The sequence below is a fragment of the Lepisosteus oculatus genome, chromosome 15 (assembly GCF_040954835.1).
Source record: "Lepisosteus oculatus isolate fLepOcu1 chromosome 15, fLepOcu1.hap2, whole genome shotgun sequence".
In the NCBI taxonomy this organism is placed as follows: domain Eukaryota; kingdom Metazoa; phylum Chordata; class Actinopteri; order Semionotiformes; family Lepisosteidae; genus Lepisosteus; species Lepisosteus oculatus.
This window is the reverse complement of record NC_090710.1, coordinates 22223685-22240705: the sequence shown is the minus strand read 5'-3', so window position 1 is coordinate 22240705 and position 17021 is coordinate 22223685. Positions and strand designations below refer to the sequence as shown.

The following is a 17021-nucleotide window of genomic DNA, read 5'->3' as shown; positions in this document are numbered from 1 at the left end:
CAACACTATTTTTATATTCCAGGGTTAGAGAGTCAGCATTGATAAGAGCATTTCAAACCACAATAAAAGTAACATTTAAACATAAATTAACGTGCAAAACCTCCAATTTTCATCACAAATTCTGCGGTAAAATGTCTGCTGCACAACCTGAACTCATTTGCTCATACATCAGATTACATTAGTCACTACAATGATTCGTGAGTAGGAGGGCCCGCTTCACATCACAATCCTCACAGTTTTGTGACAATATGGCGAGTTTATGCTTAATTTGGAATTTGTAACATTTTGCAATACGGTCAATCCATTTTTTTTGTTACCAAGATCTGATAACCGGTCTGAGAAATGGAGACAGCAGTTCCCCTTTAAAGGATGAAAAAAAAACCCTCAATTTTTGAGAAGCACATCTGTTTATCTGCTCTGAAAGCCATCCTGCTCGATCCCACCTGTTCATCCACTGCACAAGCTGTTCATCCTGCTCCCTCTTGAACACTTCGTGACTTTCATGAAGGACATTCATGTTCTCATTGTCCGCCATCAGCTCTCTGATTTTCTTGGCCACCTAAAAAAAAACACAGGAATTTCATTCAAAGCAATAAAACCATTTCAAAATAAAAGGGCTCATGAACTGACAAGTACAGTGATATCAAACAGTGCAGGGGAGGGTTTGGACACCAAGTCAGCAGCTGAATGGAGGCAATGTAAAAGCTTTTAGAAGCTCAGTTATCCAACGTAAGAGTATTAATGAATTAATGTACTGATAAACTACTTGTCAGCAAAGCAAAGAAACAAACCTTTGTGTAACTCCAATGAACTCAATACCAATTCTTGGAAACTGTAAGATTATAAATTCATAGAAATATCAGGAGGATATCCTTGTAGAGTTTAGCAGCTAAAAACACAAACTACCTCATCAAGAAACTGGCGAGGCAAAGGCGTTCTCTTATCCAAGGCTACAGCCACTCTGGAGGCTGTGCAGTATCTCCTGAACCAGGCCCACTTGTGCGTCTCTGCACAGCAGGGCAGAGTGTCCAGTTCCAGGTCACAGGCCAGGGCTACCAGCACCTGCACAGCGAAGACCAGAACCACAGCATCACAACTGACGGCACACGCCTACGAGAAATACTGCAATGCATTTTACATTTCTGTCCTTCTGCGAGGTCTGTGGGATGACTGCTTATGGTCGCAAGTACCTTGAAGAATGGACTGTGGAGCAGCTGCTTGCCTCCTCTCACGATCGGATCTTCGTATTCGTACTGTCGTTGCAGGGCCTCCGGAAGTCCCTTCACCAAAGCTGCCAAGGCACTGCCTGTAAAACTCTGCAAGAGCAGTGAAGGAGACACAGCAGAATGAACTTCCCTGCCGACACTGAGCTGATTACTAATAAAGCACCGTTGAGAATGAATTGATTATCATGTACAGTAAGTGACCCAACAGCCAGTCTGCAAACCAGAGCAATGAATAACTGAGACATTCCAGGTTCTTCCAAATATTTCGAGATAATAACACAGCTGGAGTAACAAGAGATGCCTTTACTTTCAGTCCGACCCCATCGCTGAGGACCTGCCACTTGTTTTTTCTGGGACGTCCCCGGGAGAACGACAGACTTCAAATAACGAAACGTTAGATTAACTCAAGACGACCCAGGCAGACGCCATACCATGGAGCGCGCTTCCCCCTCGGAATCTCCCAGCAGCCTGTTGATATTGATGGACTGGCCGAACTCTGTGGTGAGGAGCTTGCGAAGCCTCTGCAGGGCCCACATGCGATGCCCTGCAGCTGAAGGGCAGAGGGAGTGGTCAGACACCACTCTGCGTGGTCACGAGATGACCTAAAACCATTACAAAAACCTGCCAGACGTACGTCTGGATAATGACATATTCAAGCGTGTGTATCCCTGATCAGCATGGGAGGGGCAGCTGTTAGTAATTTAAAATAAAGTCTTTAAAATGACTAGAAACTTTATTTCTTGCTTTCTCTTGATTAATCTGACTTAATTAAAAATAATCTTTTGGCACCAAAAACACCCAAAACATCCCCGAAAGGATATTTGTATTAACAGGAAAACAAAAATATAAATTTGATCACTTTTTACAGTAACAACGTTATACTTTTAAGACGCTGAAATGGAAATTTAAAGGAGCATTAGGCCAAGCAGTGCTCTGCCCCATGGGGAGTGCTGTAACAGCACCGTGAGCTTACCCAGCGCACTGAGCTGAGCACAGGCTGCCAGAGAGGCGGCCAGCCGAGGAACGATCCCCCGGTTAGAGGCGAAGTTGAGGCGGAAATCCAGCAGACAGGTGACAAGGTCCATCGAGGGACAGGAAAGGATGCAGCGATCGGACAGCAGATCCTTAGGCCCTGGACCAAAAGAGCCAGATTGCTTTAAAATGACCCGTAAAATCTTCCCTCACTTCAAGTCCAGGGAGTGCAATCTTTCTGTGGCACAGCTGACAGTCCGTGCTGAACTGTAAATGACCACTCTGAGATCTCACTCTTCCAGTAAATTCCCCAAAACAACACACAAGCTGGCTATGAATTATATTACCGACAGGAAAAAGCACTGCATATGTAAAAAACAACAAAGCAAAAAATATTTCACAATCTGTCCTAACGTCAAGCACATTGCTTTTTCCAAGGGAACTTTGCTAGTAAGTGTCCCAGTCTAGTGAGGCAAAAAAAAGTTTCTGGAAATGTTTCAAATACACAGCCTGAAGTTTTACACAGCTGCACTTTTTCTGCATTTCAGATTAAATCCCAAATAAGGGGGAATGGCCATGGCAGTACCTGCAGCGGGCATGATGGGATAAACCGTGAAGCGCCAGCCCCAGCCGTTGACGGAGCCATCGCTGGTGAACTTCCACTTCAGCTCGTCTCCGGGAATGCGCAGCTCGCTTGACCAATCGGACCACTCCCGACCTGTGGCACACACAACAATCAACGGAGACTGGCGCTGGCAGGCAGCCCTCCCCAGACACCGTGAGAACGAGAGAAGGATCAGCTCCCGTGGGCCCCGAAGCACAAAATAAGGGCTGATCCCATCAACAAAGAACACAGCGAAACACATTGTGCTTTAAGTGAACATTAAAAGGTGTATTTGAACATTTTCTAATGCATTTTGATATCTGTATTTTGTGAACACACTGTATAATGAAAAGGAGGCGTTTACTTCAAATATTATTCACAATCTTAAAGAAAATCCTAAAACAGTCTCCTTGAGAAAGCTGAGCTCACCTGATCGGACAGACACTATCCTGTTGGCTCCATCCATGATGGTGAGTGGATCATGGCGTCTTTCAGTGGAACACTGACGGTCGAATTCCACTCTCAGGCCTTCCGCACCTAATCCACGCAAGCAGTGATCAATTGGCTTAGCAATATAAGCCAAACGACAGACAGACATACTGCCTTGCCTTATCAGAAATATACATGTTCATGTTTGTAGGCATAGAAATTAAATACTATAGATCTTTTATTCTTTGTGTTCAATTACTAAAAACTATCCACTTGAACAAAAAAAACAAATGCAAGCTCCACAATGGAGGGAAACACCCCTCTGTCACGGCTTTAAGACTATATTACCAGGATATAACCAGCAGCTATATCACCCTACAAATGAACTGGCAGCCCACTGAAGCTGCGCAGGTGTGAGCCTGGTCAGTACCTGGATGGGAGACCTCCTGGGAAAGGTAAAATTGCTGCTGGAAAAGGTGTTAGCGGGACCAGTAGAGATTGCTCACACTGCGGTCTGTGAGGGTCCTAATTCCCCAGTATAGTGACTGGGACACTAAGCTGTAAAAAAAAGGTGCCGTCCTTCGGATGAGACATAAAACCAAGGTCCCGACTCACAGTGGTCATTAAAAATCTCATGGCATTTGTCAAAATGAGTTGGGGTGTAACCCCAGTTTCCTGACCAGATTTCCTCCCTTGGCCTTTACAAATCATGGCCTTCTAATAATCCCTATATATAAATTGGCTTCATCACTCTGTTCTCCTCCCCATTATGGCTAACCTCACATCTTCCAGGTGGGGCTGCACATTGGTGGTGGTAGCGGGGCTCCATTGAGTGGAGTGCCCAGAAAACTGCTATAAAACTGTAAAGAATTATTACCATTACAGGTACTTTTAAATAAATATCCAGGCAATTATTTTTCTTTTTTTCCCCCATCAATTATCTCCAGTTGCCCAGATGACCAGTTACCTGGTATTTTGACAGTGCCGCTGGTAGAGGTGTCATCAGTGTAGGGGTGGCTGCTCTCCACCACTACAGGCTGGGAAGACAGGCGCCCGCTCTGGGAGTCAGTGGCCACATCCTCCAGCTCTGTCACACACAGCTCTAGCAGCATATCGGCCACCTAGAGACAGGCAGGCAGGGGGGGAAGCAACCCTTTAGGAAAGTGCGCTTCAATGCATTGACTGTGGGCCATTATTCAGAAACGTCAAAAGTTTTACACTGCTCACAAACCCAACACAGACAGCAAGCTTGTCTGTTAACTTATCCGAAATACAGCGCAAAAGGTAAAGGGATAGACATACTGTAGAGGCGCCAGGTACCAAAAAACAATTTTCAAGCTGTAGTTTTGATTTGTTGGAGTGTTGTAAATTGGGCACAGACCTGTGGGTAGGCTGTGCCCATGCCAGACAGAACCGCGGACAGGACTTCCTTTCCCTTCTCCCCCGAGCGGGCAGACACTCCCAGCTTCAGCAGGTCCACCATGACGCGAGTGTCATCGGGAACCAGCAGGCTGGTGAACTCGTCCAAGTACTGGGGCTCGGGGCCAGTTGTTTTGTTCTGGCTCTCAGCATCCTGCTCAGACAAATGAAGACGTGCTCAGAGAATCAAGCTGATAAAAATCTGAAACATGTGAACACGATGTGGATTGGAACATTAAACATATCAAGCAATCTACACAAATTCCATATTTTTCCCCCTTCACAGTTACGTTAAACATCTCGCATGGACCTACTTTCCACATCTGAGATGCAATTTTTGGAGAACAAAAAAGCGAATGACTTGATGAACCTCTTTTCAAAAATAAGAAAAGCTGACCTCTTTGGTTTTTGTCATGGTCTCGGCGATGATGCTGGCAGCACCTGGGTCATCAGTGACGGGGATGAAGGGGCGTGAGGAGGCAGCGACAGCAGATGGGGTCACTGCAGAAGAAGGTGTGATGGCATCTTCTGAAGAACCGACCTGTTCACACAAAGCACACCATCGCACAGTCAACACCTTCTGCAAAACCCCTGCTGTCGAAATATGCGATTAGTAACATCACCTGCTGCCATTTAAAATACATCTTAGACATGAACGGTTTTCTTATGTACAGAAAAAAAACACAATACGGGTAAAAATAGGTAAAAGGAAAATAATACTGATTTGCATGATGCATCCAATTTCCAAGCCACGTTATGGCTTTTTATACAATCGAGAACTTCTGGATAAGTTTTTTTACGAAAGTTCAATTTAAGATTCAATTCACCCAGGCCTGACAGAAGTAGTATTACAATTTAAGGACGTAACACCTTAAAAAAAACTGATGATGAAACTGTTTTCCATAGTCTAAGCCTTCAACATTCTCATATGAAGTCAACTATTTTGAGGAAGGAAAATAAATCTTCAAAGTCACGCAGTTCATAACTGCATTGAAGAGCATTACAGAACGTCACACAACTGATTTCTTTTAAAAAATGAATAGCAAACCTGTCCCTGAAAAGTTTCCAGCATCGTTGGAATTACTAAGATCTATTAAAAAGAAGCTTTAACATTAATGGCCCTGTGGCATGGCATTTAACACTGCTCCCTTACAGCTTTTGGATCCTGGGTTCAATTTCAGACAGGTTTCTGTGTGGAATTTGCATGTTTTCCTGGTTCTCCTATTTTTAAGTTGTCCCAATGCCCCGAGATGGACTGACACCCTATCCAGGGTATAGTCCTGCCTTGTGGCCCAATGCATCCAGGATCAGTGATAGCATGTTCACACAGTGTGTATGCGAGTTCTTGAAATCAGGCATGGTAATGAAAGAAGTTTCTAATACTCTGTTCCAGGAGCTCATTTTTCTTCTATGTTCTGAGAACTGCCAACGTAAAGGGCAGATGCGTCAGAAAAGACTTGCTGCTTATCTTCTTATGGTAATAAAGTGCAATGCAGCACAGAGAAGAAGTTGCCAGGACTGGTTGCCAGTGTTTTCTCCTATCCGCAACAATCACGAGACTGGATAATCTCCATCAGGAACGTGGAACAGGGAAACAGCTTTCGATCGGTGTTGTGAGGTTAAACAACAGACCAAAACTAGTTTCCTCTCAGTTTAAGATTAGTATCATTATCTTGAGACTCTTGTAAGACTGCAATTCAGTTTGCTACTGTTAGATGTATTAGGTGTAAAACGTCTGTATCTTTCATGATTTGAATATGTAAACTTCTCATTGCTTGTATAGCTAAAAGGCTGAAGACTTAGTTTGGATCCGTTTATGCCAATTCTAAAACTACTGTAATATATAGATTTACGGACAAAATTAAATTACAAATACGATGTTAATGTTTGAGGGGATATATCATTAGTGTAAATTTATTTAATGACTCCATTGTCTGCAACGCTGTGCCCCACGATTCCAAGAGACTCATATCTTCTTCAAAACATCAGTACGGTAACAAAATGTTTTTTCTTTAATTTGAAGACTTTTAACAAAGGGCTTCCCATATCATGAAACCAGCGTTTTTGCAAAAAGCGGCACACAACTTTTAAAGTGCCACAGGCCACGTTGGGCAGAAGCTGGCCAGGGATCTCTTGGCTTTGTGGAAACGCCAACCTGAGTGACTCAAGGCAAGGCCTGCAGCGATGGCAATGAGACAACTGCCCCTCTAGTCAGAGCTCCCTTGGAAGCAAATGCCAAAGACAAACGGTTCTGGCAGGCAGTTGAGACGTAGGAGGCTGCAGCTCCGAAGCCATTCCTAATTGTATGAGTATGTCTAAAAATGAACTATGAAGAGAAAATTGAAATTTCAAGGAGAAAGAAACACTGAGCCACAAGATTCTCTTCCACCACCAACACCCAAAAAAAACCCCGTTACCAACACAAAAGGATTCGCTTTCTCAGAAGAAGAAAGGAATAAACGAGAGAGAATCTCTGGATAGGTAGCAAGCAGAAGGTGACCGAAAGCTCGGGATGTGCTGCTGTCCTCACCTCCCCCCTGCGGTCCTGCCAGGGGTTTGGGCTGAGGCGCTCCTCCACCTCGGCTGGTAAAGGGGGCCCCTCCACCTCCACAGGGCTGGAGGCAGCGGAGGAGTCGGGGGGCGGCACCGGGGAGCTGGAAGGGCATTCCTTCGGCACGATCATACTGGCGGGCATCAGGGCTCCAACCACCGCATCTCTGCACAGACAGTACCCGTCAGCCGCAGGAAACGGCCAGCGTGCGCACCGCACACATCCCTTCTTATACATAATCATGAACAAGGAGGCGTTCAACCTTTCCCTTCTTCTAACACCCCGTTTGAATTCTATAAAGCAAGTCAAAGGCCAACAACCAAAACCAATGGGGCATCTAGAGGAATAAGGGAATGCTAGGCACTGCCACGCCTACCTGGCATACATGATCTGCAGAGCAGTGAGCACATGAGACAGGGCCTGCTGCTTGGCCAGGTTTCCATCCAGGGACAGCAGGATTTTGGCCAAGGAGGGCCGGTTGGGCTTGACGTTACTCTGACCACTGATCTTATTGCTGACTGTGGAAGAATCACTGTCTGACTGCACACCTGGAAAATGAAATATTGAAACACTTTGCTTTCCGCCAACATAACAGCTGTTAATACAGCTTAATTTGGGCAAGAAGGCTGGTCATTTAGGCGAAAAGGGCAGGAGGCAGAGGGTACCTAAATAGGAGGCTCCCAGTGGATCCCTGGCGGTCTGAAAGAGGACTGGCTCATGCACGGAGGGAGTGGTGACATCCACAGTGGTCCATGCGACGCTGTGGGATGAGCCACAGGCCACACGGGTGATCTTCTGGCCCTCTAGACCCTGCACCAGGGTGGGCTTTCTGTTGACAGTGGTGGTCCCATTCCCCTGTTGGCCATGGTCATTGTCACCCCAGGCATACACCTGCCAGGAAAAGTCACATTTAAAAGCTGCAGAACTCTTAAGGATTGCTTAACCTTGCTTGTTATCTATGGTCTCCTGCCCTGATGTGCAATTCAGTTGCTCAACTGACAGTGGCTGGTTTCCCAGGCTAACAATATTGATGTGAATCAAAAAGTAATAAACAAAATTACAAGACAGTCAAAGCGAATGAAAAGGTTTAATCTTGATCTTTCATTTAAGAGATCAAAAGTTCTTTCACGTGGTTCCTAAATGTGTTACTAAGAGCGCCAGTTGAGCTGTGCAGTCCACACACGGCCAGGTCAATCACAGCGATGTCATGTGCCAGGGCCAGTGCAATTGTGGCCAAAGATTTCCTGAGTGGAGTGGCTCTAGGGACTTGAGAAACGCCTGCAAGTTTGACATGGCATCCATGACACACCAGTGCTCTAACTCTGCCCCAGCTGAGGAATAGCGGAGAAGTGTTTTTAATCTCGTCATACACTACAGGGACTGTAGCTATAAAACTAACTTCATAGACATTTGGTGTTCATAGACAGACTGATTGGGTATAAAATGAAAAACAACTACCGATTCCAAATGCTTCAGGAAAGAAGTTTTTCCAATTTATTTTCATTAACCACAATCTCCAAGAACTCTGTGCCAGTTACTGTACATTGCAACTGAACTAAGAACTGCAATTCAGAACAAAAATAAGAAGCAAGATGAGACATACTTGTCCTGCGTCTGTGACGGCAAGACAGTGCAGCGCCCCCACAGCCACATGGACAATCTTCTTGCCTCTCAGACCCTCCACAACCTGCGGTTTGCGAACATGGACATCTGTCCCATGACCCAGTCTGAAGTAGTCTCCTTTGCCCCTTGATTAAAAAAAAATGGCTGTGATCAAATGCTGAACTCCCATGTACATGCATTATTGCCTCTCAGACATTTAGAATAAAATTTACAAATAAAAGAATGTACTGTACCAAAAAAAGAATACTACGTTTGAAATTTAGATGTCAAAAAGGGAGATTTGTTCAGCTGATTAAAAAGGCAAAAGTGAAATGCTTCCTTCTTTCCCAAGAAGCCTACCAGGTCCACACCACTCCGGACTTGGTCAAGGCCAAGGAGAACTGAGCTCCGCACTCAATCTGACACACTCCTTGGCCATTGAGCCTCTCGATGTTCTGGGGAATGTTGCAGCCCTCACTTCCCCCTCGGCCGAGCTTCCCAAAGTCCCCGTCTCCCCAGGAGAACACCAGCCCTGTAAGGTTGTAGAGCACCGTCTTAATGGGACCGCACCACAAATGCAAAAACAGATCCTTGCGTTTCTTTTGCAGGGACTAAAACTGAACAAAATCGGGGAAACAAAACGAGTTACCTTCATCAGTCAAAGCCAATGTCTGAGCATCTCTGCTTCCACAGGCCACCTGAATAACGCGATGACCCAGAAGGACTTTCACCTGAGGGAAGGAAATGAGAATCATTTCAAATCAAGTATATACGAGGAGAATTTACACAATATTGGGTGCAATGTACTTCAATGCAGCCTGTTATGTGTGCAGTCCAGAACTAAAGGAATCTGTGTTAAGTAAAGACACCTCTGGCAAAAGTGAAACAGGAGTAGCAGGACTTTCCAGTAATACACTATGTACCAGACATAAACCTGTCAAGAAACTCGGTTTCTAGGCTGCTGAATACTTAAAGACTGATGACTGTTACTCAGTTTACTGCTGAGAAGAATTACAGAGAATGAGAAAATAACATGAACACGTGGTCTCTCATCCTGTCAAAGACAATTCAAATTGTTTTACTGAGCTTCTAGCGTCTACCCTACTGACTGGGGCTGGCTTGTCAGCATCGAAAGCAACGGCGCCAGCAGACCTCTGAGAGAACCCACCAGTTTGGGCCTCAGCTGAGTCGTGTTGTCACCGTGGCCCAGCCTGCCGTATTCGCCCAGGCCCCAGGTGTACAGCTCCCCACTGGAGGTGATGGCTGCGCTGTGGGAGCTCCCGCAGGCAATGTCCCGGATTCGCTTGGTCTTCAAGGCCTCAATGAGCCGTGGCTTGTCGCAGTTCCTGCGTGCGGCAAAAGTAAACATTTATTTCAAATGCCCTGGAGATATTACATACAGGGAATGTCCAGTTAACAAAATGGAAGTGTTATCATCACAACAATGGTACCAAATGTTGGGAAAGGTAGGTTTTAAATGCATTATAAATTAGATTAAAAACTACAATTCCTTACATTCTACTGAAGTGTCCAAGTTTTCCGTCATCTCCTTCTCCCCAAGAAAAGACCTTCCCATCCACTGTTAGAGCCATTGCATGACGCCCACCTGAAAGAACAGGATGGCATTGTGAAGCAGACTCCAAATATTTTCAATACTAGCAGAAAAAGAAAACGTTGCCCTACAGCCATCCTTTTACATTTGTTTTTGTAAGCAATAATCAGTACATATATTACAAACAGCAATTCCAGCAACTCATTTAAGAAAATGATTGCTGTTGCTGAACGTCAGAAAGGCACTGTACTCTGCCATCACATCTAAGGATTTTTTTCCTCATGACACAGCATTTAATGTTACTCTATCATTTATGTCATGTCACAGACTTAGGAATAATGAGCAAAGTCACAATAACCACCTTACACCCAGAGCCACAAGTATTTATTACTAGACAAAACTGGGGAACGTGCACAATACCCATTTAAATCTGGAAAGGCCCTGCACATCCTCAACACTCAGCTCCTTAAAAACACGTCGGCAAACCAATCCGTGCCTCAAAACAACCTAGATTCATAATAGAAATTCCAAAATAAAAGGATCTATCAGGTAAGAAAGATCACAATGAAGGCTACAATTAAGTAAAGTAGAACTTCAATCTATAAAGCTCAGACATCTGATCGAGTCCTGTGTAAAGACATCCACTCACCTGAGTGCACAGCCACCTTCTTCACCACGTAGTTGCTGAGAGCAGTGATCTGCCGGGGAATGGGAATAGTTCCACTGGAGAGCCCCAAGCCTAGCCTTCCATTGGTAGCTTCGCCACAGGCATATACCTTTCCCTCCGCCGTCACTGCGAACACAGCAGGGCATGAGCCAGCAGAGGCTTTGGGACATCAAGCTGATAGTACCACAGCTAACACCCCAACCCTCCATCTGCATGTCACAGGGAGGACAGGTAAGAAAGGAGGCTTACCTGCAAACAAGCTCTTTGAACCCCCAGCAACCTGCACCACATTGAGTGCGGATAGAGTTTCGGAAAAGGAAGGCACCTTAATCTACAAAAACAAGCAAATTGAACAGACTTGAGATTAGTATGAAAGCAGAATAATTCACTAATTCTCTTAAACCCATCAGCTATGTGCACTTTGGGGCTCCTCGTTACAATGAAATTAATAAATACATTTTCCTATTCCTAGACTTCTAATACCTTGATGAGTGAACCGAAAAATATTTGATAAGTACACAAGAAAAGGCCAAAAAATGGAGAAATTAAGCTCTCGAAAAACAAAACAGCACCAGTGACTAGAAACAGTAGAGTTGACAGTACCTTCGAACCCTTGAGTCCACCAAGCTGGTCTTTATCATTCAGCCCCCAGACGAAGACTTTGGTTCTAATGGTGGCTGCCGACTCCAGCCCAGCAGATTTCTTTCGAACGAGGCTAGCCAAGGAGGAAGCAGAAACGCCAGCAAGCATTTCAGGACACCAACATTACTATTTTAATGAACACTGTTTATTTTCACTTTTTAGTTGTATTCTTCAGTATTTGGTTGAATGTGCACATTTGTCAGACGACATTTAAGTCAAACAAGTGCAATGGAAAAGAAAGCTTAATGGATATTAGTTTAAGTCACATTTTCCAGTCCTGCACTTTATAAAGAGAAAAACGGTTCGTTTGGTATGATTTCTATATTACTCTTTGATTTTCAATGCATTCATGAAGGATCTTCAGACTTCTCTGGACATTTTTAATGAGTGCCCAAGAAAAACACAATGGCATGATATTAAGTAATCAGCTATCCAAACCTTACAATGCGTCATAAGATGTATATATTAAATTCAAAGGAATAAAAGGTTTTGAGATTTCCCCAATGAACAGATGAATGCTGTTGTGAGTTTAAAACAAATCATGTGATGTATGGCTTCTGTATTATTCTTAACAAATGCCTAACAGCTAATTTAGTATAATAAAGCACTGTCTCTTGTTCAAGTCTCTCACAAAAAAGCTTCTGCCTTTAGTATATTTAATGCATCCTTTATTCAAGACAGGTTCTCAGGCGTATCTTGTCCGTGACTGTATGTGGTCCTTTACTGCTTGGCTCTTTCAATTGTGTTGTCTTAATTGCTGTAAGATTGTTTTTCCACTGTGTGGGCATACACATAATTCTATACAATTATAAAACATTACTGTCTGATGTGTACTTTGAGATGCGTGTAGTTGCTATATTGAGATAAAAACATCCATTTTTCATTATGCTGCAGTATGAAGGACACATTCCTGACTCACAGCAGTAGTAAGTAAATCCTTACCAATCCGCCTTAGTGCCGCAGAAGAAAAGACACCCACTGATATGACTGACCTTAAGGAGCTTCCCACAGCTTTGCTTTTTTGTAACGACTTAACCTCCCCCCCACCTTCATCTTCCTGAATCAAGGCCTTTGTACATTGCCTTGTCAAACTGCCAGATTATATACTCAGCCAAAAAGGAGCTAGTCTTGCACGTATTTCAAATCGCTAAACAATCTGATAATTGTGTTACAGAGTAATCCCAAGATGGCACTGCAGAGGTTTGGATTCACTTGCATGTTAATCAAGCTTGTCATGCATAACTAAGTAAATCACAAGCCTTTAGAAAAGACACATCGGCAGTCATACAATCTCCCAGAAACACTAAAGTCTGCCATATGCCAAATGCAGAGGCCACTGCCCTTTCAACTTCATTAAATATATTCTCAGCAGAAAACGTACCGACGTGTCCAGTTTATAAAAATGGCACATCTACGCTGATACCTTCCAGTATTAGCCTTGTCGTCATCATCCTCCTCGTTGTCGGACGCCAGGAATGGTACAGTGGCCAGGTCTTCGTCCTCTGCTCGGATGCGGCCCACAATGCCCAGGCCATGGATCTTGCAGTCTATCCCAGAGCTGCGACACTGCTTGATGGCTATTTCAATATACCGGTGATACTGACCCCAGATAAGACAAACAGTCAAAATCTGCTCCAGAACTCGACAAAGCAGATGTATTAGTTTTCCTCCTCAAAGCTGCTAGCTCTTTAGGATCATTTTCATATACATGTTTCTTGAACTGTTCTAAACAATTGTATTTTTAAATTCAGTTAAGAACACTTTCAAATGAAAGGGGCAAAGCTTTTGTCTGTAACTTTACAGATGAGGCACCATGCAATCAGTCGAGCAACCTTCTTCAACATCCTACCTCAGAGCAGTCACTCAGCAGGGGAACGGTGGTGTCTGTGGGGTTGATGTTGATGGTTTTCAGTTCAATAAGGTTATTCAGGGAATTCCCACCTACAAATGAAGCATTGTGAAACAAAAGCAAAATAAGCCATGGTAGTCCCAGCGCACATAAAAAACAAGTGCAATCAACAGGTGTGGGTCCTTCACCTGCAAGCACCAGAGCTCAGATCCATCATACCTGAGACCACCACGAGAGAAGGCATGTAGCTGCTGTCTGCAGGGTCCACAATCATCTTCAGCCTGTGAACAAGCACGTCTGGGAAGAGCTCCAAGCGAATCCAGTGCTAAGACAGAGGAGAAGGAGATATGAAAGTGCTGCCCCTTGGGGAAAAAAAAATGTCAAGCCTTTGACAGCAGACATCAAGGTATAACTACAGATCGCTGCAAGGGTTGGAAAAAATTAAGGAAAAAAAACTGCTGAGATTATATTTCACCCCTTTTTAGGTGTGATAAAGGATACACCCATCTTCTGTACATTATTCTAACGAACACTTTAAACTTTGTTTCTCAGTGAGAAACCATCATCCTTTAGCTGCCATCCTTGACGATACCAAGGCTCATTTCAGACTGCGGCCAGCGGTTTCTTTTGAAGGAGGCACCCAGGCTCTGCTTACTTTGCCCTGTGACCCCGAGGACTGCCAGCACTGCTCGCTGCCATCCACAAGGCGAGAGGCCTGGTTCACGGAGGACGAGACGCTGAGGGTCTTCACCGCCCGGGACCACTCGTCTATCAGCATACCCCGCTGGCTGCTGTGGTGCCGTTTCAGCTGCTTCCCGGAGCGGCCGCAGAAAGCTGGGGACTGACCTGGAAAACGTGCGGGCAGGCACAGAGGCAGACACTGAAGGACACTGACGGGAAAGCCAGGACCTCCTCTCTGAAAGGCACTACAAGAACACGCTTGACTGCCAAAGCTTTAACTCTAACTCTGGCTGTATGCGCTTTCAGTTACGAAATGTAAAGACCTGTGGATGACAAAATGTAAGCAGATACCGTACATTAAGACAATTTAAGCCAGCTCTTGTGGTTTAGTATACAGCCTTTTACGTGTATGTAATGTAATCCATCACATGGCTGATAATTTTATGCATCTTAGGGTGAAACAGAAAATTCTACTTTATTTTGAAAATAAATAGGTGCGGGTTATTAAAGAAGCAAAATAATAGCTTCTTTAGTAACCTGCAACAATGCTCTTTCTCACAAAGACATCTAAGTCAGGTAATTAACTCAGATAATGTTATTGCCACTTACAAAGGATGACACAAGGGTTTCTGAGCAGTAGGAATTCAGTAAGAGCCTTTGGGCTTGGCTAAACCCCCCAAACAATCCTGAAAACTCTGAAAGTTGATAATGACTCTACTAACGAGTAAGAACACCTCATTAAGAAGTGTTCGCACTGAAGGTAAAAAATGAAAATGAAACAAAACATACTTGCAGAAATTATAGGAGAAGAAACTCCAATAATTCCTTTAACACAGGCTAAAAGGAAAGTGACAGTATAATCAAATCCAATAATCTAATTCGAAAAGTTAGAAAAGATGGATAGATCTAATCCAATCTGGTTTTACCCGAAAAGCAAATCTTATACCAACATCTATAAACCTAAGGGCACAATTTAAAATATTTGTATTTATTGGGCAAAGATCTTGACAGACAACTTGAAAGAATTCACAGGTTGGTTCTCGCTTGAATTCGTGTCACTTTCCAAATTCATAGGGAACAAAATGCAAATTATACCTTGAATTACAGCTACAAAATGACTTTCTTCCTCATGCATTGTGCATTTTTTAAACTAACCTGGTTCATTTATCCTGCCAAACGTGTGCCTGGTGTTGTGCTTCCGAGTTTTGAAACAGTTTTCACAGAAGTCAAAATCATCACAGTTTCTGCACTTGAATCTGGGGCCATTGATGGGGAACATCTGGCAGCCATCACATCTGTAACAGCAAGCAACCATTTCAACATTACCGAGAGCCAGACACTTACAACATGACATTTAGAAGAAACGCAGGAGGACAAACCACCAAATATTGCATATTCCATCCCAATGTAACTCTTTCATACAGACAGTTATATTATGGAAGGCATTAAAACAAAGCAGTCTTTCAGCTCAGATATTAGCATCATTATGAATATACCTTGGGTACTCTACAGGGTCCACTATATAAAAAATATCAGATTTCTACAAAGATTTAATGCTCAAAACATGTTCCAAAATGGGTGCATACATGTTCAAAAAAAAATAATCTTTTTTTTTACAAAACTTTGTAGTTCATTGGCAAATTTTTATTGGTGAAGCAAATTTGACTGTTGGCGTTCTAGTGCCTTCTTCCAGCTAATGGTGACCAGGGAAAAACTACACTTAAGAGTGCCCAACCTCAGAGAACAGTAGCTACAAGCTGTCCATAGCTCTTACCTGACTCCAGGGTGAACACTGGGCACCAACTCCATTTCGGACAGCAAGCCTGTCCAGTGAGACTGCTGAGGGAAGTCCACTATCACATCTTTGCCGTTGGCACTGAAAGCTGAGGGAAAAGGCAATGATGCGCTCTTCCTTTCCGATATTAACACTAAAGACCAACCAGTCCTTAACAAGCATATTCATTTTTGCATCAAACACACCGAACAAAACTAAATAAAAGTAACGCTCTGGTGAGTAAATAAAACAGGACTAAGGCATCAAGATCTTGCAGAACAGGACAAACCTACTTCCAAGCAGCATGTTTATTTTTTCCACATCGTACACAAAACTTCAACAAATTCTTTAACCTCAAGATTCTGGCGGAAGAAAAAAAAAAAAGATACCTTTCACAACTCCCACACTCCGATGAGTAACAGAGCCCCATTTGTACTTTGGCGTCGTGACTGAAGGCTTGACTCTCACTTTATCCCCGATCTTAATGTGCGAGGGAGAGTTCTGCGGGGGGAAACCTGGAGGGAAGCAAGAGGCCTGTCATAAGGTGCTCTGAAAAACGGAGGGTGTACAAATACAGCCCGCCGAAACAAAGAGGAAACGAACGCTCGTCGTACCCAGGAGTTCCGTGTGGATGTATCTGACCCAGTACGTGCCACCTTTCTGCTGCCAGTCACACTGCACATTCAGGTCATGAAGTCCATCTCTGTCCAGTTTAATGACTTTCCCGACATCCCCTTCATACACCTCCTCGTATGTCCTGCAGCACCTCACCATCATCCCCACCTGCACAAACACAGTGGCTCAGCAGCAGGACCCATGGGTTAGCACGTCACCCAGCTTTGGGGATTTCTCCGTTAAGGCAAGTCATTTGAATTAGAAAATAAGAGCGGACTGTTTTCTAGGTACTGTGACTGCTGCAATTTGAATCAAAATACAAATTTACCGAAAACATGCTGAAAGTGAACTGGATTTCACTAACTCTCTTCGACTTCAATTCCCAAATAAGACAACACCGAAAAGTGAATAACGACAGTTCTAAACTACATATTCTCA

At 43.9% G+C, this 17021-nt stretch overlaps 1 protein-coding gene across 10 annotated transcripts in view; it reads right to left on the bottom strand.

Moving 5' to 3' along the window:
• The window catches only part of herc2 (HECT and RLD domain containing E3 ubiquitin protein ligase 2), a 78227-nt gene that overhangs the window by 17156 nt on the left and 44050 nt on the right, over positions 1–17021 (bottom strand). For 7 of the 10 annotated variants that reach the window (XM_069179112.1, XM_069179118.1, XM_069179114.1 and 4 more), the window contains 29 exons: positions 16583–16751; positions 16358–16483; positions 15969–16077; positions 15350–15489; positions 14169–14359; positions 13733–13838; positions 13514–13605; positions 13046–13263; positions 11626–11737; positions 11272–11353; positions 11005–11148; positions 10319–10409; positions 9972–10149; positions 9453–9534; positions 9164–9335; positions 8805–8949; positions 7867–8092; positions 7578–7749; positions 7181–7367; positions 5048–5191; positions 4613–4804; positions 4199–4352; positions 3232–3339; positions 2785–2916; positions 2200–2358; positions 1658–1776; positions 1191–1316; positions 907–1062; positions 444–559 (listed from right to left, as the gene is read on the bottom strand). In XM_069179112.1, coding sequence (XP_069035213.1) covers positions 444–559; positions 907–1062; positions 1191–1316; positions 1658–1776; positions 2200–2358; positions 2785–2916; positions 3232–3339; positions 4199–4352; positions 4613–4804; positions 5048–5191; positions 7181–7367; positions 7578–7749; positions 7867–8092; positions 8805–8949; positions 9164–9335; positions 9453–9534; positions 9972–10149; positions 10319–10409; positions 11005–11148; positions 11272–11353; positions 11626–11737; positions 13046–13263; positions 13514–13605; positions 13733–13838; positions 14169–14359; positions 15350–15489; positions 15969–16077; positions 16358–16483; positions 16583–16751 — 4148 coding nt within the window. The remainder of the gene's footprint in view (positions 1–443; positions 560–906; positions 1063–1190; positions 1317–1657; positions 1777–2199; positions 2359–2784; positions 2917–3231; positions 3340–4198; positions 4353–4612; positions 4805–5047; positions 5192–7180; positions 7368–7577; positions 7750–7866; positions 8093–8804; positions 8950–9163; positions 9336–9452; positions 9535–9971; positions 10150–10318; positions 10410–11004; positions 11149–11271; positions 11354–11625; positions 11738–13045; positions 13264–13513; positions 13606–13732; positions 13839–14168; positions 14360–15349; positions 15490–15968; positions 16078–16357; positions 16484–16582; positions 16752–17021) is intronic. The other 3 variants (XM_069179119.1, XM_069179121.1, XM_069179122.1) reach the window with 1 other exon arrangement.